A 24,644-nucleotide genomic window follows, 5' to 3' on the forward strand; every position below is an offset into this window, starting at 1 on the left:
CAGCAGCCTCCTCTTTCTGACACACACACAAACAGACAAAAAGATCTTTTTTAGTTGCTGAACAGTGTTGTTGTTTCAGGGTCCCAGTACTGATGGTAAACAAATAATCATTGTTTTCTAAACAGTGTCTTTTGTCTTTCATGTTTCTTCCATCCTGATCCATGAACATCACTTATTCATAAGGCATGGGCTGATCTCTGTGCTGATTCATGTGCCTTCAGTAACAGTAGGATTCAGACTGAAATTGAGAATTTTTAGGCTTTCACTCTAGTCTTCTAGGGGAGAAACATTTCTACAACTCTGCCATTATTAATGCTCTTTGTAGGGCAGAAACTTCTGGAGATTTAGGACTGAATCTATTGGTTGCTTGCATGCACGACCTGTAGATAGACATCCATTTGCCCTGTATCTCGTAGGAAGATACACACCTAGGGTTCTCCATGCTCCCAAACCTTGCTTGTCTATCATCTACCCACACTCTGCTGGTCAGACACAAACTGAGCTTCCCAGACTGAACTGGGATGCCTCTGGGACACTGAGTCCTGAAGAACTGGCAAAGGCAGATGTGCAGAGGAAGTTGATGTACAGCATGAATTCTTCCTGAAATTAGTAATTGTATCTAAGACTGTAACATTTCTATACCTTGAAATTTCCATCAAACAACAGCATCTTCTTTAGCAATTAGTTCTGGAAGCAAAAATATAGCTAATGTGAAGATTTTATGTTGGCCAGTACAATCCCAATTCATATCTGTTTTGTCAGTTGTTTCAGAGAAACTAAAAGTATGTCAAAGAAACTAAACCTAACAAAATTAAAATATATTTTCTTCTAAATGAAAAAAAATCTACGTTTTATTTCATCTTTTTATGATCTGTAAAATCAAAGGGTGGATAAAAAGTACTATTTAGAGGCAATGTCTCTTTACACCATGAGAGAACTGTCTATAAACGTGACTCAGTCTGGAGGAATGAGACAGAAACAGAGCTAGGGAGAGCTAACAGTCTTTCCTCTCTCCCTCCTTTAGGAGCAGGCAACCTACGCCTGTGTCTTAAGCAGTACTGAAGGAGGGAAGCTGCCCTAAGCCCAAAGAGATGTCCTGATGCAAAGTGCTCTTTCCCACTTCAACTCTGGAAAAAGGAGGCACACTTGTTCCTGTTTATTACCTCCTCCTCCCTGTTAGAGGGAAGGGCTGTCCCCCCTTCTCTCCTGTACTGTTGTTCCCTTGAAGAGTTTTGCAGAGCAAGATAACCAGTTACCCAGGCTGCAAGTTGCTAAATAGTAAATCTGCTGCTGCTGAAATCAATACACTGCAATTAGTTTTATGTAGAATATTTTTATTATTACATTGACAGTCTCTGTTAAATTAACCTGGGCAGTCCAAGCACATTCCCAAGGAATAAATCTCTTTTCCTACACTACACACAGTAATGGGAGGAGGGGAAGAAACTCAGAAAGACTTTGTGTTCTGTTGGGGAGGTAAAGGTTTCAATTACCAATTTGTAAGGTACAGGAAGGTATGTATGCCATAGGCAATGATTGGATATTCAAAACTATCTGTAATTCTTTTCCACGGGATACTTACTGTTGAGTAAACTCTGACTGCTGGACAGGCCTGTTGTGGGTTGAGAAGAGTGACTGGGAGGTATTTGTCTGGATGGCAACTGCTAGTAATTAATACTTGCTGTGGTGCTCTTTCTTGTTATCTTTGCAAACTTGGAGTCATTGACTGTAAGGGATTTATGAGTTGCCCTGGTTCCAGGCTCTTCCGGCAAGTGGCGCTTCAGGGAGCCAAGAAGAAGCAGAGCTCGAAAGGCAGGAGTGCACTCCTTCGCATTTCCCCTGCATGTGTTTATAAAGTGTAGCGTGGGAAGAACACACAAACGGGTCGTCAGTGTTTATGCTGAAGGCTTCAAGGGTATGTGGTCTGTAGCCAAAGCTGCTTTGTGGACACTGAGCTCTGTGTGCCAGTAGAGGAGAAGGAGATACTTGTGGCTTATAGCTTTGTGGTTGAGGTTTTCAGTTTCCTTGGCCATATGCCAGCCAGGCTTCGAAGATGGCCAACAAAGGTCTTCAGGTATAAAAGTGCACCTACACATACGCGCGTCTAAACACGAACATGCACACTCATGCATACACATACAGAAACTGCTGAGAGAAACAAGACTGACTCTGTCCTTTTTAAGCCCTTTGTCCAGCTGCTTATGGCGTTACCAGCCTGCCCCTAAGGCTGCTGTGGTTCCGCATTCCCACGGGTGATTGCCAAACCCAGCGCGCTCTGTCTGCTTGCAGTATTTGCTGTGTCCTGCAACAAGGTGCTGCTGGATGGATCTTTTCAGCTCCAGTCCTTGGAGTATCCCTGTTAAGGGACACCGAAGAGTTCATTCCTTTTGCTCAAGTGATGCAAAAGCAGTTAAACATGATTCAGAACTGGGGATGGAATCTTGAATTCTCTTTTACAGCCTCAGGGATTTGTGATTTGGGCCTGTCTGCTCAAGATATTATGCAAATAGAGAGATAGGGAGTCCTGGTATGAAAGGATTAAATAAATGTTCATCTCTTTTCCCATGGTCTGGAAGTAGAATCACCTCTAATATTAACAGAGAAACAAAGTTCATATAACTTGTTCACAAAAATTAGGGGATTTGGTTTAGAAGAGTTTGGATTTTTCATTGCTAGTCATCTGTTTGACAAGATATATCTCCTTTTTCTGTCCATGGTATTTTTGCAGTTTATAACGATCAGTTGCACTGTTTCTGAAGAAAAAAAATAAATTGTTGCTGTAAACAAGTACTGCTTTTGCACTGCTCCCGAATTCATAATTCCCACCACTGGATTGGTGAATGGCCTTTTCTGCTAAGTGGTCGGGTGTAATTGTTCCCTGACTGAACAATTTAGGATTCTTCCATGTACTCAGCATCTACGTGCACACACATGCATGAACATATACATACATATACACAAGTGAATATATAATTTACCACCAAAAATGAGGCACACCGCTGAATTCAGCACCAGGTATGTTTTAATGCACCTTCCTCCTTTGCCTCAGGGGGATTCTGAAGCATGGGTTTAGATGACCGATGTTCAAGTGATAGAACCAGGAAAAATGTGTCATTGTTAAATTAAACAGGGCCTTTGTCTTGCCTTTGACTCTGCTGAGGACAAATCCATGTTCCCTTCACAAGAACAAGGAGCAGAAACAGAGTCATGTGCAAATAATGAAAGAATCATTGCAGACTGTTTGGGAGGGTGTCTCTAGGTAAATGGGGAATATGTTCACAGGCATTGTTTGCTGCTAGTGTTCACAATGCCCTTTGTCTTCTGCAAATGTTATTGCAATTAAAATCTGGCTCAGCCAAATGAAGTGAATCAGACAGTGCTTAGTTACAAGAATATTTGGAATGAATAATATTTGGCATAATTTCTGAAGGCTGACAGTTATGAAACCTCTTCCTTTTACAGAAGGCCTTTGCCTCTCTCTATTATTTATATTCTTTTACTGGCCAGCCAAAATATGAACTTGATTCAGCTAGGAAAGCAGCATTCTCCAGCACATACTCATAGGTATGTGAGCATAAGCATAGTATACTTATGTATTGCTTATTGGAAACCCACAGGATGAAACAAGGGCATGTCTGTCTGGGGTGTACATCAGACTCCCTTCTTTGCCTGCCACAGAATGTGCCTCCAAGCCAGCACAAAAATCAAATTCCCAGGACCAAAGATAACATTTTTCCCCATTTAACATGGAACTATAAAGTGGATTCCACAAGAGGGAGCTAGAAAACAAATAATCTCAAATAATCTTTCACGAAGCAGGCTATTAAAATCTTTACAGAAGAAAGTGGAGGACGTGCTACATGTGTCCCTTATCGACCAGAAAAGGTGGCTGAGTTGCCGTTGCATCAAGTCTCCCACTATGATGGCTCTTTGTTGTATGGGAACATCAAGTCGTGCTTCAGGGCTTTGTAAAGACTGACAAAGGATTCAGCCCAAGCGTCTTTTTGGTGCCCCTGGGACTGAGCAGCCCTGTAGGCCGTGTAGACCATGGTCAGCACTGTCCTTTCAAAGTCTTCTTTCTTGAGGACCCTTGGGTAGGAAGACAGCCTGCTACTCAGCCTGCGGATCTCTGTGATGCTCTTGGGGATAATCTCATTGCAGATGGTGTCAAACTCAGCAGCCTTCCTCAGTGAAGCGAGCTCCTCGTCTTTGATGGAGATCCTCTGATGTTTGTCAATGTCAAGCTCAGCTAAAAGAAACTGGTACAAAATCAGAACACAGAAAGCTATTTATCTTCTCCAAGAGACTCTAGGCAGAGTAAATGTGAATTAACAACATGTCCTTAGGTCTTTACTTTAGGTCAAATGGCGACAAAACTCATTGCACTGGCTGGAGTTGAGGCAGACCAGAAAGCCTCTATGTGAACGCTGGACTCCTGTGTTACCTACCTGGGAAAATTAGAGACAGGCTATGGGGAAAGGAGGGAGGCAAAGGAAAAAGCAGGTAGTCTTCTGTTGTCCAAAACAAGTAGGGGTTGCTGCTGGTGCCACATGGGGATTAGAGAGATGGAGGCAGCAGCACATCTGGGAAAGGTCGTTTACCCTGCTAGGGATAGCGGTGGTGGCGTAGCCCTGTGTGAGAGAGCACAGCAGTGGCTTCCCAGCCCATCTCCCCTGTTTGGATATCCAATCCCAGTTTTGGAAGGTGTGGGATAGATAGATTTGACCCACGCACCTTCTTCAGGTGGGACACTTTCCTTTATGACACTGTTCCAGACTGTGCATTACATCTGCAGTCTCCACTGCTGTGAAAGAGAGGACCGGAATCATTTTCAAGTGAAACAGTCATGCCTTTCTCATTACTTTGCAATGACTGATACTTGTGGCCTTAATGATTTGAACAAATAATTTGCAACTGAGACTTAGAACAAAGAATTTAAATGCATTGTGTTGTTAATATATAACTGTTCTGGAAGAAAGTTGCTTTCAGTGGAATGCCATTTGCTCTGCTTTTCACTTTGCCTGTCAATGAGCTAGAACCCACATTTGAGGTACTGCAAGCAACTGCTGCCTGCTTAAGTGCTGAAAGAGCCGAGTTTGTCATATATATATGCCTGTTCCCTCCCTTCTGCTGAGCTTTTACACGGTCAGCAATGGGTTTACTGCTGGGATGAGTAAAAGACACATAATGGTTAGCCCCAGCATGGACAATAACCCCTGTCTTGGTTAGGGCTTAAGGTACCATCTGCTCCCAAATACTGAACCTCATAAAGCAGGACCACATCTTCCAGCGAGTTCTGTAGCACTGGGTTAAGGAAGGCAGCTGAGGACCTCTTGAATCGCTGAGCAGCTGGGAAAAGCATGGCTGGAAAATAATAATGGGAAAAGAGGAGTTCCATAAGGCAGCAGAGAAAAGAGGAAGCACGTTTCAATACTAGATTCAACCAAAGAACTACCTGTTGCAAAGACTTACTGTACAGAGTGACTTCTCACTGTAAATAAAATGGGCAGCATGGACTGCTTTGACCATAATCTACTAGGGATGGAGGTTAGCTGTTTGTCTGTATCTATACAATGTCTAACAGAGAATGCTTTATAATCCAAGCCTGGGACTCTGAGGTGCAGCCACAGTGTAAGGAATAGTAATGATAACTGCAACATCAACATTGCCTGAAATACATGTTCTTCTCCTGTCTGTGCAGGGGGAAATCAATACTGACCCTCAACACAGACTACTTTCTTCAGGCCATTCACCTACTGACACGCGTCTAAGACCCTGCATTTCTCCTGTTTTCAGCAGTCTCTCTGCTTAGTTGGTAGAAACAACTCCTCCAGAGAGTAGATCACCTCAGCTGTCCTGGGCATATATGTCTGGAAGGAGTGACCCACCCTTTGGAGACGCCTATGTGTACTTGTTGAGCCTGTTACCAGCTTAGACAAGACAGCTACATTCAATAAGGTGAATCTGAATTTATTATGACTTTAATACTTCACAGTGTTATAGCTAGAAACAACAAAGTGTGCTATGATCAGGTATTTATTCACCACTGTGAAGTGCACTACAGATATTGTCTCAGGGAAATGAGACAGAAAACATAAGTATAGGCCCTGAACTCAAGACCCCAGTGAGGTAGATCATCTGTGGAATCAATGACCTGTACAGTCCGGAGTATAGAAAACATCTGATGCTACATTACAGACCACCTAAGTGCTTTAAGTTACTAACTAGGTTACTACCCAGATAACTAGGTACTATTAAAAGGTGTAGGTTCCTTTCAGAGCAGAGAGGAAAAACCCTGTTTTGTTTCATGTTAAAGGTATATGATTCAGATGTTGATGTTTAGGGAACCATAGTTTAGCTTTGTTGGATTTTTTCTAATAATCAGGAACAGGAAGTGTTTTTTTAAAGCTGTATTTATGTGACTATTGGTACCTTTCCTCATAAACTTCACTTCTCAACTGTAGCTGTTATTTACCAATAGATAAACTTGGCAAACAGTTTAAGAAAAAGGAAAAAAACACCAGGCATAGACTCTGTAGTCTAAATTCAGTCCTGTTTCCTAGGCCTTTGCCAACTGTTGGCTTTGTTAAAGTTTGACTTGTCAATGATATTTAAGTTCAAGTAATGCAAGGAAAAAGAAACCAGGCCCTCAGACACCATGTTAATTAGGACCTTTACTATCTAGCATGAAGAAAATTAACTGGGATAATACCAGCTATGAAGTAATTAATGCTTGACCCAAAAAAGGATGTTTCGGCCTTGAATTAGCTAGTGAATATAGTATAGGTAAAATATTTTGTTGAATTGCAATAAACATACTGCAGCTGGGTACTACTAATTCCAAATGCATCCTGCAGGGATGGGTTTCAGTATTTTGGTAGGCCACCTACAGAGCTAAGTGTTTCTCCTTGAATCCATGAGAGTTTAGATTAAAACTTGTTTAAATATCCAAGTACTACTTGCAGGTTATGTGACTAAAAGCCTGAAGGATTGAATGCACGAAGTAAAAGAACAGAGGTGTTGAAAATTATTTGGTCTCTGCATTAGCCTTTCCCCAGCATGAAGCCTTTATGACCCGAGCATCTTGCCTGGCCCAGCTGAGGAGGTGGTGAGTTTGGGAAAGACCACAGGCTGCCTGCAGGTTCTGCTCTGTGAGAGTTTGCCTGGCTGACCCCAGGCAACTGGGGCTATACCCATTTTCTCCTGCTGCTCCGTCACTGATGTTCACCCCTCTTGCTCAGAGCTTTGCTGAGACACATTGGAGCTATTCCATCTTTCGCTCTGGCAATTCGAGAATGCAATCAAGTGCATGTGAAGCACTTGAAACTTCAAGCACTAATTGCTGAGTAATTAAAACTTTTATTACCGGGCAATTAAAAGTCTAATTACTAGGCAGCTGGCAGAAATCCAGTCCATAACGATGACCATTCATTTTTATCTCTTTTAGATGCCCTTTCAGTGGAAATGGCCTCAGAGTGCAGAATACCTCTACATATGCAGATGGTTTACATCTCAAATATTCCCTGAGCCATGGAAAAGGTGTCTATGGCATCTTGCTTCAGTGCTGTCACGCTTATTGTCATCACACTGTTCGATTTAGCTTTCAGGCCAAGTGCAGATTCCTACCAAGGAGCTGAGTTAGGAGATTCATCCCATCACCACTCACCCAGAAAAGCCTCAGTGAAGGGCTCACACAAAAATGAATGCCGCATTATTGATTTAGTACTGACCCATTTGTTGAATCACAGGTAACAGCTCAGAAAGCAGCTGGGTTTTTCTACCCAGCTCTTCCCCGGATGACAGGGATTAGATCAGGAGATTCAAAGGGACAAGAACCTGAGCTGCTATATTGTGAGAAAGGACTTTGCCTGCGTATCAGAAGCATGCCATGCTCTTTAGGGACCAGGCTAGCACTGGTTCCCTGATCTCATTATCTTGTTCCCAAAACATATCAAACTTTGTTACAGTTCTTACAGACTCTACTCGTTCAGAGCTCATTTGTCATGGTGATCTGATTTTCCCAATCCACATTTTATTTCGGTCCTTCCCTTTCTCTCTCTTCCTGCACAAGTCAAATCCTTCCACTGTCACTCCCTCCACAGTCCTCTCCATGAGTTCATGAGTTCCTCCGAGATTGTATGAGCATTTAGAGCAAGCATTCTTTGATTTTCATTACCCTGATTTAACACACGTGTAAGTTAGGCACAAAAGCTGAGGTAGAGGGAGATTTACAGCCAGTTTCTGCATTTAGTGATTCCAAATTCCACTTGAAACTTTTCTGCTGACTTTACTTCTTCCTGCATTTACTTCCATTTCTGACATGAGTTAGCTGGGCAGTAGTAAAGAACATCAGAGGAGTATTACTGTGACTTACATCTCATTACTATTTTCTTCCCCAAGGGAGTTCTCTGTAAGGCTATAAAGCAATTATTTCATAGAAAGATGCAGAGCAATGTGCACATTTTTGTGCAATGTGCACGGTGATATTGCAGATAATTCATTTCAATGGTGGTAGCCATAAATGTCTGAGGAGAAAAGATCCATAACCAGTGTTGATGGAGAAAGCCCAATGCAATGATCTCTGAAATCAGTGGAGAGACACCTATTGATTTATTGCTTTTACTTCTCTTACAAATGTGTCAAGACATCTCCAAGGGACATGTGGGTGCTTCTGTCCTAAGGGCTGAACAGTCACATAACAAAAGCTTATGATCCACAGAGGTGAGGTAGGAAAAGTAAGGTTTTGATTATCTTTACTGAAAACACTTTCTATTATATGTCTGTGTACTATCAGACTCATCCTCTTTCAAATCCCTTCTTCAGAGGGGCCTTAGGAATGCTCCCTGATCTGACCTCCCTCTCTGCCCACTGAGGCCTCAGGGCTGGTGGTGGATGGGAGAAGCCTGCCTTAGCCAAGCCACCCACTCCCAGCCCACCTGCCTGACCCTGAACAGCCTCCTCCTGTGCCCTGGAGTGCATTGCTGCTTGTGCCTGAAGATGGCAGGCAGCCAACAAGCCTAGCCCTAAGGGTGGCTAAAAATGCCCATCAAAATGTGCTCAGGAGTTTTCTGCACCGCTCACTGCAGGAGTCCACCCGGTCTCCTACAGCTCTGTAGACTCAACTCTGCTTCTCCTTAAGGACTACTCTGGGTTTTAACCAAAAGATGCAGCAGTGTTTGCTAACTCGTTGGCCTGCTTCTAACTATTTAGCTCATGACAGCTTAGAAATTTCTTTACGGTTGAAACATAACATCACAGCTGAGGCTGACAATAGCTTTATTTTAAAGATGCTTTCATCTTTGTTAAGAACTGTGGCAGAATTTTCTGGAGGACCCCATTAGCCACATGATAAACACTTGTGATCCTCTCACAGGTTTTCCATGCGGATTCACTGGTGAGGGTACAGATGCCTGGTTTTGCTTTCCAGTCCGTGCTCCTGCTCATGATTTCCCAATTGCTGCCTGTGATGTGTTTGCTCAGTAAGTACAGAGCGTAGCTGCAGGAGTGCTCAATTATTTGTGCATCGTCAATACCCTTGTCTTCTCCTACAAAAAGATATGAAGCCAAGAGCATGAATCAGGCCCTGTGCAGGCCATCGCTCCAAAGCACGTACAGGTCCCTGGGGCTCCAGGACATGAACATAATTTAACTGGGGTCATGACTAAGTAGGAATTATTTTGATTGACTTCAGAGGCATGGAAAAGAGCTATCTCATTGTGTCAGTGGGACTTCTTTCATGAAGGACAGGAGGAACAGAGGAACAAGAAGGACTTGGGCCAAAACTCCTGACCCCATGCAAGCAAGGCAAAGCAGAGACACCTATTGTCACAGTGAAAGGCAGTGGCCCAGCTGGAGTTGTCCTATAAGCCAAATTCAGTCAGTAGGCTGCCAGTTGTGTCCTCCTGTCTTAGATTATTAGGGCCTGACTCTAAAGAAACTCATGAAAATCATTTCTTTGGGCACCGCTGGCTTTCTGGGACCAGCCCCCTATTTCTGGGAGTATAATGCAGGGAGCAGTTGCACAGGTAGCAGCAGATCCTGTTCAGTCATGGACCTAGGAAGGAAAACCAATCCCTGGAACTCCTTTATGTGTTCGCCAGCAGTTGTAGCAGGCATTAATAGCGTCTGCAAAACCATATCCTCTCAAACCACCACAACGGCCTTTTTACTGCAAGCTCACAGCCACCCCTTAGTAGTGAGAAACTGCCACAAGATCAGCAGTACATCCAGCTTGATCCCTCACAGCAAAAGTTTCCTTTTCCTGCTCAAACCTTTTGAAGTCAGGACTCCTAGACCTCAATAGAAAGAAGTTAATAGATCCCAAATTATGATGACAGCAATTTCTCCCTATTTGGCTTTATCTTATTGGCAAAGCAGGGAATAAAAGTGTTGTTCAGTTTTTCAGTGTTCTGGGTGCATTTCTGCATGGAAACAAATGTGCATGCTGCCCCCTAAATGAAAGGAAAGGAAAACGAAAATGTAAAACTTTATAGTTTACTGTTTATGAAGGCATGGTTAAAGTATGGAAAGCATTTTTTTATAAATTCATTGGCTATTGTTGTTTTATTCTGTCCTATAACAAGCCCAGAGAAACAGAGCATTTGATTTATACTCCAGTAGTGTGAGTTTTTTCCTAGTCTAAACATCACATGACTAGAAAAGGAAATAAATAAAAAAATCCGTGGCCATGCTCAGCCTTTTTTTTTTTTTTTTTAATTCCAGCTTCTGCAACAGTCAAAAAAGCCATCTCCTGGGCCAGATGCATTACCCTTTTAAGTTGCTGTTAGTCAGCCTGGCGCATATGCTGATTCCACTAGTGAGCTGGAAATTTTCCTTGTGTCATGACATTTTTCTCTAACCTGCCTGGAATTTGCACTAAATGGATCTCAGCACACCCAGAGGCTCCTGTCAAGAGAAAAAAATTGTTGATTACCTGAAAACAGATTTTCTCACTAGCACTGACTTCTCTGAAAGATGAAGATGATTCTTCAAGATGAATTCAAGCATTTTGCAAAGCAAATGAACTCAGCATTGTCCACAAGATGATTGTATAGGCAGATGCAGCAACCATTATAATGCCATGCAAAAATTATAAGTGATCTAGGCTGGCTGAACCTATTTTGTTGCAGAGACTGCTGGGAAGTTCCTAGAAGTCATTGTTGCTTTGGATCTCAGGGCAAATGCCTGAAAAGCTCACAAGAGGATTTTCTTTAATAGTGTACAGGAAGCATCGTTTTGAACTCAGACTCTACACTTCTCCTTGACCATGCACTGCAAAAGAGAAGAGGACATGAGTGTCAAAGTTTGCATATCAAAACCTTGATAAAGGCTTTTTGTTTCATATTCCTCTTTGATCACCTTGCTTGTGAGGGTTTACAACCAGACCAGAAGTATATTTTATACCTAAAGTTTTATTTCTGTCAGGCGAGTCTTTGTTGGGTCGTTCCGCTGAGTTGCTCCACTGCTGGAGTAACAATTCACTATCACCAGTTTACTGCCTCAGGCTAACTGTGAAAGATCTCTCCTTACCATCCTACAGTCAGTCAAAGTCATTAAATATTTTACTGCCCTGAGCAACTACCTGCTTTCTGCCTGCAGCAGATCTTGGCACCAGAAGCATTGCTTCCTCCAGAGTGAAGTGGTGTTGACCTATGAGAGGTGTGTGGTGGGCAGTGAAAGTAGGAACGTAAATCACAAAAGGTGCGGTGTTAATAAGTGATGAACAGGTTTCATGCCCAGTAATGCCATCCTTCTTTACTTCTTGTCCTGCCCTTGCCTTATCCCCAGAAGGATGTGTGTTCACCATCTGCAATGTGTTTATACTGCCCTGGGCCTGCAATTGTGGCCAGGGCAGAACCTGAGCTTTGGCTGGCCAGCCCTGCAACACAGTGTGCTCAGGCATAGCTCCTCTATGCTTCCTGACATTTTGCTTTTCTGTATCAAAACTGCTATATTAGAAATGATTGATCACTTTGCCTAGCACAGGAGAAATGAAAAGAGCAAGAAGCTGGAGAAAGACTAAGACGAATGAAATAAGGGAAACACATACAAAAACATAGAAAGACAAGGAAAAAACACTGCAGTGCTATAGGCTAGCTTCTGAAACTTGTATCTGGAATTGCAGTTACTCACATAAGTAGCTCCCATGACAACAAGAGCAATGCAAAGGCTTGTGCGTTCCAACTTTAATACATTCAAATCTCCATTGTTGGGATATTAAATCCCAATGCCCCTTAGGAGAACACAGCAGTGGGGTGGAGAAGACATTTTAATTACAAACTAACATGAACTAGCACATTTTTAAAAGCAGCTACCAAGAGAATTCACCTCTTTTTACTTTCAGCTCCATATCCTTACTCTCTTAGCTCCTAAGGCTAAAATTAATAGCGGCAATGGTCTCTCTTTATTCCTGCCTGCTGGCTAAAAGTGAAAATAGATATTTGTTTCTTCTTTAGTTATAAAAGGAATAGAATTATAGAATGGTTGGGTTGGAAGGGACCTTAAAGATCATCTTGTTCCAAACCCCTTGCCATGGGCAGGGACACTTTCCACTAGTCAAAGTCCCATCCAATATATTTAATAATATCTAATCTAAATCTCCCCTCTTTCAGTTTAAAACCATTACCCATCATCCTATCACTACACTCCCTGATAAAAAGTCCCTCCCCATCTTTCCTGTAGGCCCCCTTTAGGTACTGGAAGGCCACTATAATGTCTCCCTGGAGCCTTCTCTTCTTCAGGCTGAACAACCACGACTCTCTCAGGGTGTCTTCATAGGAGAGGTGCTCCAGCCCTCTCATCATCTTTGTGGCCCTCCTCTGGACTCATTCCAACAGGTCCATGTCCTTCTTATGTTGGAGGCTTCAGAGCTGGACGCAATACTCCAGGTGCAGTCTCATGAGAGCAGAGCAGAGGGGCAGACTCACTTCCCTGAACCTTCTGGCCATGCTTGTTTTGATGCAGCCCAGGATGCAGTTGGCTTTCTAAGGTGCAAGTGCACATTGCCAGGTCATGTTGAGCTTCTCATCCACCAACACCCCCAAGTCCTTCTCCTCAGGGCTGCTCTCAATCCATTCTCCACCCAGCCTGTATTTGTGCTTAGGATTGCCCTGACCCAGGTACAGGACCTTGCACTCAGCCGTGTTGAACTTTATGAGGTTTGCACGGGCCCGCCTCTCTCAAGCCTGTCCAGGTCCCTCTGGATGGCATCCCTTCCTTCTAGTGTGTCGATCGTGCCACACAGCTTGGTGGCATCAGCAAACTTGCTGAGGGTGCACTCAGTCCCACTGTCCATGTCACTGACAAAGACGTTAAACAGCACCAGTCCTGATACCAAACCCTGAGGAACACCACTTGTCACTGGTCTCCACTTGGACATCAAGTTGTTGACAACAACTCTTTGAGTATGGCCATCCAGCCAATTCCTTCCAGAGTGGCCTATCTGTCAAATCCATGTTGCTCCAATTTAGACACAAGGGTGTCGTGCAGGACAGTGTCAAATGCTTTGCACAAGTCCAGGTAGATGATGTCAGTTGCTCTTGCTTTATCCACCGATGCTGTAACCCTGTCATAGAAGGCCACCAAATTTCTCAGACAGATTTGCCCTTAGTGATGGAATGTTGGCTGTCGCAAATAACCTTATTTTCCATGTGCCTTAGCATAGTTTCCAGGAGGATCTGCTCCATGATCTTGCTGGGCACAGAGGTGAGAATGACTGGTCTGTAGTTCCCTGGGTCTTCCTTTTTGTTGAGCACCTCAGCCTTCTCCATATCCAGGGGGACCAGTTCTCCTGTTTCCTTCTGGAGAGGGCCCACATTTTCCTTAGTTTTCCTTCTATCACTGATGTGCCTGTAGAAGCTTTTCTTATTACCCTTGACATTCCTGTAAAAATTTAATTCTCTCTGGGCTTTAGCTTTCCTAACCTCGTCCCTGGCTGCTCGGACAATTTCTCTGTATTCCTCCCAGGCTACCTGTCCTTGCTTCCACCCTCTGTAGGCTTCCTTTTTCTGTTTGAGTTTGCCCAAGACCTTCTTGTTCATCCTGACTTCCTCTTTGTTGGGATGCATTGCTCCTGAGCTTGGAGGAAGTGATCCTTGAATAATAACCAGCTTTCTTGGGCCCCTCTTCCCTCCAGGGCTTTATCCCACAATACTCTATGAAACAGATCCCTGATGAGGCCAAAGTCTGCTCTCCTGAAGTCCAGGGTAGCGAGCTTACTGTGCACCCTCCTCTCTCCCCCAAGGCTCCTGAATTCCACTATTTCATGGTCACTGCAGCCAAGGCTGCCCTTGAGCTTCGCATTGCCCACCAGCCCCTTCTTGTTGGTGAGAACAGGTTCCAGCACAGCACCTCTCCTCATTGGCTCCTCTATCACTGGAGAAGGAAGTTATCATCTACGCATTCCAGGAATCTCCTGGATTGCTTATGCCCTGCTATGTTGTCCCTCCAACAGATAACGGGGTGTTGAAGCGTCCTATGAGGACCAGGGCTTGTGAACGCGAGGCTGCTCCTATCTGTCTATAGAGGGCCTCATCCACTCAGTCTTCCTGGCCTCGTGGCCTGCAGCAGACCTCCCCTGTAATGTCACCTCTCCCTGCCCTCTTTTTAATGCTGTCCCATAGGCTCTCAGTTGGCTGATTAAAAGAAAAAAGCTCTTTCTTGAAAATCTAAGTTTGTCAATAAGAATGTAGACAGTAGATCTCCCTACAAGAGCTGGCAACAAGCAACATTTTCCTTTGAAAAAAAAATCAGTTGAAACCACTTAGAATTAATAACAGATTGTATTCAATTCCTTAGTTCATCACATAATTAGTTTTTTCAAAGTTACCTTTTACTAATTTATCTCCTTTTTAAGAAACACACATATTCTGAAAGGGTATCTCAGTTCCATAAAGCAGAACACATTCAAATCTTCATAAACGTCCTGAGAGGTGTTAGATTAGATTAATGTGCAACAGAGTTTCTATATAAAAACTAGAGTGGTAATAGCCTTTCTAGCTTCTTGACATGAGTAAGACATGTAAAGGTGTATTAGAAGGACCAAAAAAATCTTCTGTTTACAGAAATGGATATTGCTAGAGAAGGAAATGGTGCATCTGAGCCTGTGTTTGTGAAAGGCAGAGGATATTTTTTTCTTTTATGATTTAAGTGAAATTGTTTCAAAGATATGACTAGCATCAACCAACTGAAATAGTCTGAGAATTTAGTCCCTCAGGTGGAATTTCCATTATGATACATTTTCACATGTTCCCAGACAGAAGCAAGGTATGCTGTGTTATTTTCTCTTCCCTTGGTCATAAGGACGGGGTCCCCACCCGGAATTATTTATGCTCACAAAAAAGATGCAGTCAGCCAAGAGAGGTCTTTTACATGTTGGAGTAAAGATGCGGCAGAAGGTGTGGAGAGAGAAAAAAATGCACACAGAGAAACTGAAGGAAAGAAGAAGAGAAATATATTGTTATCCTTCAGTTTGCTGCCATATTACCAGGAGCTTGGGACAGGCTATGGTGAACACTATATGAGTGAAGGGCAGCAATAAAAGAAGGAAATATCAACCCTGTTCCACAGGTTTAACACAGGGGCAATAAGCCTCACACAGGAAATTTCAGGCAGAGTTGGGAAATGAAACAGTGCTTTATATCCCTGTCTTCATTGCAGGGTCACATTTCCTTCACTATCTGAGTTGCTCACAGCAGCCCTTATACAAGGGGAAGGCACAAAAAAGTCTAAATTAAACACACCTGAAAATGTTTCTTAGAAATGAACAAGTGAAGGGCTATAATGATGATCCAATCTACTTCCATTTCCCCCAGAAGGGAGCAGAGATGGGAAGGAATGAGAGAGGGGAGACATACAGCTGGAGGTTGGTGTTTTGGTGTTGAGCTGTGGGGAAGGACCTTAGGAGCCGAGCGAAGTGGATGACTCTCCTCTTGAACAACGGAGCGACAGGAATGGAAATCAGAGCTCTGCTTCATGGGAGAAGACAGAGCTGCAGCAGTTCCAAGAGCTCTAAGCATCATGCTATTACTGCTCTGAAAGGAAAGCCCTTCGAAACCAAATCTCTCTCTTCGATTCTCTGCCCTTTTTATATTAGCTTCATAGAGCCCAAAGGGGTGGGCTCAAGCCCTGCACCACATCACAGGTATGTATTTATGCAGGGCTGAGACATTGAGCACAGAGGAGACATGTCCAGTAGTTAAGAATGGCCTTTTTATACTCTGTTGTACTTTCTTTTTCTGTTGGGATTCCTTGGTTTCCTGGCAGGCAAAGTCGATTCAGTAGCTAGGGTTTTGCTGAGGCTGACCTAATCACAGCTGCAGCTGCAAGGGGCAGTCCGGCGCGCCTGCCCCACGTCGGCTCTCCCTCCTTCCCTTTGTGCTGACGCCGCTTTGTGCGGCCACACAGTGAGCCAAGCCGGGGATCTGTCTGGTCATGAATGAAGGGAAAAAGCAAATAAAAAAAAGAATAGTAGATTTTATCTGTCTCACTCCCCATCACAGTTGCTATGGCAGCAGCGCTCCTACATGTGAGAAACTCCCATGCAAGTGTGGTCCAGCTGCTCTTAGGATATTTGGTGATGATTCCAGTTTTCAGATGACACAAGGATGGATGTCAGCCCTGGAGAGGAAAAGCAGAAGCCCTTCCTCATGCCTGCACACCCTTGATCAAATCATCAGGCTCATGGTCTCATTTCTGTAGATGGCCACCTCAACTGCTGTAGTCATTGCTCCTGCTAGAGGTGAGGATTCGTTGCAGGACCGCTAGTTGCCAAACACTTCTTTCCCTTCTATTCTTACACCCCCCCTGAACATTTAACAGGGTAAATTCAGTGGCACAAAGAATATCTAAAATTTCTTCCAAGACTGGATGGTGAGAAAGGAATCAAAGGTTCAGTTTGAACCACAGACCTAGCAGAGGCAGTATGAATTTTATTTCACTATCGCAAATGACAGCTCAGATTTTTCAGTCCAGGTATTAACTGTTGTCATTGACTAGTTCTGTAAAAGGTATATTCAGAGATTAGGAACAATATCATGTGCTTTATCTAAACAACCAATACTATGTAGATTTAGGAGCTCTCTTTGAAATTACCTTGCCTTTTTATCTGGGAGAATGGCAATGCCCTACTACATGCTAACAAAGGAATTAGATTTCCATCTTGTGATGTCTTCCAGTTCAAACTGTCTGCCTTTTCAGAAAATATGCATTAATGAAACACAATGCATTGGATCACATGAAATTCTGTGCAAGTGCCAAACTGAAAAAATACGTGGTCATTCTGACTTTAAAATCTATAGCCATATAATCTGCACATTGAGAAAACAGTGACGGTTTCTTGTTATTGCTGATTAATTTTCCTGTGCTAAATTATCCTGTGGGAACTCTTCCACTGAGATCATGGAGCTGTTAGTTGAGGTGAAGAAAAACACCCTAGACCCTGTAATTATTCACTTAAGTCATATGTGAATAGTTTAAACTAGCAAGTAAATGCAAGTGTTTGATGGTGGATCTGGGAATGGCTATTGAACTGATAACAAACTATTTATTATATTATTCATGTATTAATTGCTCACCCACATACAGTAAGACACACATGAAACAACAAGCTATTCCTTAAACTCACTGGGTATCAATATTGCAGCTCAAAACTGGGGAGGAATAAACATTATATTGACCATTTCTTCCCCCTCAGATTAGAAATAACCAGCATTGTCTTCCTCTTTCCTTCAAATTCCTGTCTGAGTTGAAATAAATTGTTCGGAGAATACATAAATCACAGTTTTCTGCTTCCTCTGCTGTGGGATTTCACTTGTTCTTCAAAAACAGGGAAACCCCAGCTGCCTTCCCAGCTGTTCATTGAGCTCCAAATGTTAGTGCACCTGCTGGTTTTCTTAATGACACGAATATGTTCTGGATGGAGAAAGAGTATAAATCAGCCTTGCCCGATAAACAAAAAGCAGGAGGATATTGGTCCTTTTTGTGAGGAAATGAGTTATTTCTGGAGACAATGCCTTTCCAAAACATTGTGTGTTTTCTAGTAGTGATGATAAAGACAAGAAGCCTGAGAAAGTAACTCAGAGCTAAAGATGGATTCAGGTATGTTTCTGAACTGGACTGTCACAGCTGTTTTGCCACCTGAGCAGAACATGAAGGGTGAAAGCTGTGCTGCATCCCTGGCTAAGAGGCGTGGGAACCACATGTCTCTCCTGGAGTGGTGAGTGAGGGTCACCGTGCGAAGGCATCTCTTCGATTAAGTTCACACCTGCACGAATGTCTGGGCCCCATTATGTTAATTTCTGCATCTGCATGAAAATAATATTGAAAAATTAATGGAACTCAAATATAAGTATCCACAAAACCTAATCGGTGGATTTCAGTGTGTGCAGATGCAATGGTGGGCCAAGACAATCTTTGTGATATTGCCAGAAACATAGCAAAGAAATCTGAAGGATGAATGCAAAATGGATTATTTTTAGAACTGCCTTCCCCACCTCACAAACATGCGTATGGGATTTACATTTTACGAAGCTGTCATTTTTTCCCTGTTCCTTGTTATTTCACGCTCTCCTGAAATCTGACTATTCCTAGATCTTTCAGGTTTCACAATCAGCTGAAATAAAGCTGAGACTGATGTACAACTGGATTCACCATTACATACAGAAAGCCCTGCCCAGAACCTTGAGTACTGCAAATTGCTGAAGGCAGCTGGACACTGGGGACAAGGTCCTCAGATGACCTGAGCTGGCACCACCAGCCCTGTGATGCTGCTCTGTGGGCAGCCAGGTCACAGAGAGTCCTGTGCTGTGAAAGGCACACTTGGGATCGGAGGGAAGAGACGAAGGTTAAATTCAGGCTTACAGAAATCTTACAGCCAACAAAATAACCCAAATATCTCGTTTTCTGAGTAGTGGGACCTGAAAGGCACAAAACGCTGACAGTTGCTCCTGAAATTGATGGAAATTCAAAACTCGGCATCTTTCACTGTTGCAGTTCCTGTCCCTACAGATGTCATTTCTCAATGGCTCCCAGCCCAAGAGGACCCTGACAGTTTGTCTCTTGTATTTGATTCAGTGCTATTCTTCCTTTACCATACATTCTTTTCTCCTGCAGTCTTTTGAGCTGAAATTGTAAAATAGATTTTGGCTTACAGGAAAATAGTCTAAGTAAATGTTTAAGGAAAAAATGTTAATGACCTCATGCTCTAAACTTAGGAAGAATAAATGTTGAGAAAGGGAGGAAGACTTGATTTCCAGTAAAATCCTCCAGCATGCTGCTGACTAAAAGCAGCTGGGGGTTTATTCTTTGATTTAACTCCTCTGTGCATGGGGGCTGGTAAAGAAGACATTATTACTGTGGAGAAGCACTGTAGATAAGCGGCTGTGATACATTGTGAACTTCAACCTGTCTTTTCCTGGATTTGGGTTTTCTTCTTACTAATTTGAACACTCTGAAGCTTGCATAAGAAAATTACTTAGAAAAGTTTTTGCCAGCATGTGTACATTCCCTGGGTTGTCATTATAGGCTGCTAATGAAAAATCTTTTGGTCAATCTGACATCTAACGTCTTGTGCCTGGAGAAGCACTCCTTTCGAAAGCTAGACTTCATCGTGTGATAATTCTGCATGACAATTCTTCCTCAGCTTGGTAGTGATGATGATCTCCCAAGTAAGCTTATAGAGGTCATCTGATTATGAACATGTGATTGGCATTCATCTTACATCACCTTCATGTGACTTCCTTTTGTTATATTAGGGGAATTTTATTACTGGTCTTTGGCCTATAGATAAGAGGTAATCATTGTCTGAGATACTGGAGCCTGCTAATACAACAACCTAATCATTTATAGGTGTAGATTGACATTTAGCATGGCCAAACATAAGGCAGGAACTACTTGTCCCCCTATTTGTATTTCTAAAAGCTAGCCCCAGTAATCTTTAAGTTCTGTTTTGATCTCTGAGCAGTGTGCAGGTATTAAGGATGAATCAGAATGCAAACTAGCTTGTTGTGGCTTAGCTCCTCAGACACACTGGATTAGTAGCTGTTACCCATTGCGTTGGCCTGCAGAGAGAGGCTGGCCTGAGTGCTCCGGTTTGTTGTGAAAGGGATACCAAGAAGGCGATTTATAACTTTGTTTAAATAATGCATGCACTACTTTGTCAACAAAAGCACCCATAAGGAAACGCACTGGGTTTTGAAAATAGATAAGTGAACCACAATACGTTCATGTATCTGCTCCCAGCTGCATTGCAGTGAGAAGGACTAGCGCTCTTTTCCATGTCAGCGGGCAGACGTTCATGGGGTGCTGAGGTCCAGCCTCGGGTTGAGCAACATTCATATACAGAGGTGTCAGGGGAGATACATTTGCTACTTTGACAGTTTATGTCTTGCTTAGCGGCATGAATTCAACCAGGAGTGAAAAGCTCCTGAGGGACATCGTAGATGGGTCTGAAAAGCCAGCTGGACATGATACACACTTCCATCTTTGATCACGTAAATAGAAAGGAGGGAGGGGTATAGGGTATTTAAGACATGTGATAAGTTGGTTACATTTACCTCGCTGACAAATTTGTGCAAGTAGAAACTGAGCTCTTTGCCTTGATGGTGATGTTTTGGTTAAGAGTCCCCATATGTTCCTTTGGAGGATATACGTGCACGTGTTGTTCAGCTTTGGAGCTCACCTCAGCTGGACCAGGCTGGCTGGGCGCAGCATGTACGGAGATTAGGGCTGACATAATTGGATACGTGCTGGATTGATGGTCTGTGGCACATGCAGTTAGTCATTCAGGGTTTGAAGGGCATCCAGAAATTCCCAGCAAGTGTCCAACAGCCCACTCCCTAAGCACGATTTCTGGCTAGAAAAGGAGTGTCTTTCTAGGGAAAGACAATTTCCTATGGTATCCCTAACACTTAGCTATTTACCAGACAGACCTCTTCAAAAGCTGGAGCCCACAGCATTTCCCTGCTATGAACATGAGAAATACAGCACCACGGCGAGACAAGCCCCTAATCTGTGTGATTGCCAGCTTGTGACTGCCTCATCTTTCTCAGTCCCGTTGCTAAACATCTAAATCCCCCTCTCAGCTCTCCGCATTCCTGGAGGATTCCCTCCATCCACAGCATGCAGCATTGCCCAGACCTCAGCCAAGTGGCTGCTGTCTTCCCTCTGTGCAGCAGGGCTGGTTTTGGGGAGACATGGGGCACGGTGAGAGACAGGGACCTGGTACAGGAAGGCAGGAAAGTTAGATAAAGCAGCTAAAACCCCTGAGCCTTGGCCAAAAAGCAGATTTTGGCTGTTCTTGATGGTTGACAGAGGAGACCTGGTATCTATAGTCCATTCACAAAAATTGAGATCCTCTGAGCTAAGCTCAGACACTGTGCTGCCTCTTTGTTTCACCCTGGCTTCTCCCAGACATCCCGTGTGGAAGCAGGGCCACATCATCATCTTCCTTCTGCTGGAGAGTCCAGCGTGGCAGTCACACACTGCCCTTTGCCACTTGAGCCTAACTGTATCTGATCTTTATTGGTTGTATCTGATTCCTGTTATGAGACACCTCATTGTGGAAAAATCCTTGGGTACTTTTTCATCCTTGTATCACTGTAAGGACCTAACTGATCTTTAGCTTTGCTAAGCACAAGTCAAGGTAGGCCAGCCCCTTTGAGCTGTTTAGTAAAAACCCTGGTGGTAGAAAGCAACAAAACAAGCAGTATATACATTTTTACCATTAGACTTATTACTTTCCAAAACTTCCTGCCAAACTGGCATGGCAATCCAGAAAACCAGAAGCTGCTGCGACTATGATAAATTAATGGTTTCACTTAACACATGCTGTACTATATTAGGACGTCTACAAGTAGCGTTTAACTGGAAATGGAGTTTGTTCAATGCCAAGCCATGAACAATTGCAGTAAATAAAAATGAGGCATGCCGTAAATGTCTTCCATTTTAGAAGGGGGCTTAAGACACAAACAGTTCCCCCAGACATAAAATCTGTGTTTAATAAATAAATTCAATAAACAATTACTTTGTGTTTCTTCAGCGCCAGTCATAAACAAAAATGTAATGTCATGGCTGTGAGCATTATGAAAATCAGGGAGGAAACTGAGGGCTTGCAGAACTTGATCCATTCCTCCAGGGACTGATAGGGAGAAACAGGGACTTTAACTGTGTCACTGTTAATATGACTGGTGTTAACAGGAAAGCTTGATGGTATTAATGGGAAATGCTGTAGCCCCATAGCCCTGTAAAAGAGCAAATTTCTTGCAGCTTCCATGGAATAAAACAGGCTGTTTCTTGGGCAGTGGGAAGAGAAGAGACTCTTTTCATAGCTACATAGTTTAGAAAGCTGAAAGGGAGGGGAAAAAGAAACCAAACCAATACAGAAATATGCAGATACCTCGACATATTGTTGATTCGGTAGAAGTAACTTTAACTTTTATACTCTGACTGGTGCTGAAATGCCCAGACTACTGTATCTCAGTATCCTGGTGTGCTGAGAGGCTGGTGGGGGCGAGGCAAGCACGAGTCCTGCTTACACGAGAAAAAGGCAGTGCCAGCTCCAGAGAAATGCAACCATCCCATGAGCCTGAGAAGCAGACAGATAAGATGAAGACCAGCTGCGACAGATGGACATCTTCTGAAGGGAGGGTTCAAATGGGGATGCATACCATGCTGACAATGGCGTGAATTCTACCCTAATCTTAAACGTATGTGTGCCTTAGACTTTCCCATAGGCATTTATCACATTTTCTCCACACTTTTCCTTTCTCTTCCTCTTTTCCTCTCATTCATACTACTTCCTTCCATTTGCCAATTTTGCCTCCAGCTTTTTCTCTATTCTTTCTCGGCATCTCTGCTTTTTGCCTTTGTCTCTCTTGTCTCCCTCTCTGTGGTTCAAATAAGCCCTGCCACACTGGAAAGTCTGTACTCTTTCCAAGACAGAGAAAGATTAGAAGCATCAGCTCCATTTGGGGCATGCCGCCACCTGCCAAATAGATGGAGATGATGAAATCCTGATGTTCTAGTTCACAGCAGATATCCACATCCAGTCTGGTGAAGTTTACTCTCTTCACATTTAGGCAAAACCTAGCCACAGTGTTCTGCTTCCGCAGAGCCATGCCGGGGTGGGGGGTGATGCAGGCATCACAGAAGACCTTGTGCGTTTGGATGGGTCTCCAACACAAGACTGCAGCGCAGCATTGCCCTTCCACTGTCTCATTTCCTCCCAAATAACCTCTGAGCTTTGAACGACTTATTTTTCCCTTTCTCAGCGGCTTTTTTTCAGCTACCCACCTGGCTCCTCCTGAGCGGAGAGAGACTCAGTGAGTTTGGAGCCCAGCTTCTGGCTGGTGACTTGTTTCCCTGTGGCTGGGGAGGAATTTCCAGAGGACGACTGGTATGCGTGCCGATCTCAAGGGAACTGGGGAGCTGCCAAATCTAACCAGCAAACTGGGCCAGGAAAGGCCCCACATACGCTTTCACCAGAGGAAAGGAATGTTTGTGGAAACTGGAAATAGTGGAGCTTATTTAACTCTGCTCCTCTCCTCCTCACATTCGTCTTAGTCTCAAGCCCAGCGCTGCGACAGTGAGACAAGAGGATACACATTATTGCTGCAGCCTGGAGCACCTCTGGGGGGATAAAAAGAGTTTACCAGCTAAGAGTTGCTACTGAGTAGGCAAGGGAGCCCTGTGACTTGTGGGGCAGACTCAGGCTAGTTTAATGTCTGTGTATTAGCAAGTATGCTGTGGGAGATATAGCATAAAGCTGCGGCAGCAATAGCCAAATAAAACAGGATTTCAAGGTAATGAGAGACACAGGGACAATGGAAGCATACAGGATCCCTTCCTGTGCTTTCTTTCTTTCCAGTGGGAGAGAAAACCTCATAGATGACTGACCCTTTGGGGGCTTTTGTCTATGTGTCTCTCCACAATTTCCACAAGTTATTTGCAGCTTGTCCTCAAATTGCCTTTTTTTTTTTTTCTTCTTTTTGTGATGCCTTATTATGTTTCCTCCTCTGCTCCCCACCATCAGCTATCCATGTAGCTGACCTGCATGAGCTTCACCCAAGCCGGTGACATTTTGCTGAAAACACTTTAACCAACGAATAATGTGTTTCGGCTGGAAGCTCTTAACACTCAGGTTCACTCCAGGAGACCCAGTTCCACATAGTGAATGAGATTGTGGCCACAACTCCTGAGAGTGGCAAAACTCCCATTGACTTCAGTGGTGCTGGTTTGCAGTGCTTTAAAAGTTAAAGCAAGGAGCCGACTGGTTTGCCCACTTCAAGCCGAGACACGTGCACAGCTCCCTGTTTTGCTGCAGGCGGGTCCACGTACGCAGCTAGCTTCTCTGCATCTTGGATGGACTCATCTCCCTTCAGCAGAGCCACTGGGGAGCAGAGGGAGAGCGGATGATTTTGCAGAGCCCCGGTTCAAGGTGGGTGCAGGCTGTGCGTGCGGGCAAGCACCAGTGTTTGTCTCCAGCATCCTGGGCCGGCCCTATGGGTCCTGCCCTGCCTTGAACCCGAGCACAAGCACTGCGTGCAAAGTTAATTGCTCCACCACTCAGTGCTTTACCTCAGCAATTTACATCTCGCCTGTCACCATGTGAGTAATCAGAGCCTCTGCAGCCTGATGATGTTCATTAA

At 43.7% G+C, this 24,644-nt stretch overlaps 1 protein-coding gene across 2 annotated transcripts in view; it reads right to left on the reverse strand.

The window, feature by feature from the left end:
* Positions 1–1,350: 1,350 nt before the first annotated feature.
* Positions 1,351–24,644, reverse strand: part of FAM180A (family with sequence similarity 180 member A) — a 41,374-nt gene continuing 18,080 nt past the window's right edge. For both annotated transcript variants that reach the window (XM_063323316.1, XM_063323306.1), the window contains exons 2-3: positions 5,264–5,364; positions 1,351–4,259 (exon numbers count right to left, since the gene is read on the reverse strand). In XM_063323316.1, the coding sequence (XP_063179386.1) occupies positions 3,918–4,259; positions 5,264–5,364 (443 nt within the window). In that variant the 3' untranslated portion in view covers positions 1,351–3,917. The remainder of the gene's footprint in view (positions 4,260–5,263; positions 5,365–24,644) is intronic.

The sequence above is a fragment of the Chroicocephalus ridibundus genome, chromosome 1, assembly GCF_963924245.1.
Source record: "Chroicocephalus ridibundus chromosome 1, bChrRid1.1, whole genome shotgun sequence".
Taxonomy (NCBI): domain Eukaryota; kingdom Metazoa; phylum Chordata; class Aves; order Charadriiformes; family Laridae; genus Chroicocephalus; species Chroicocephalus ridibundus.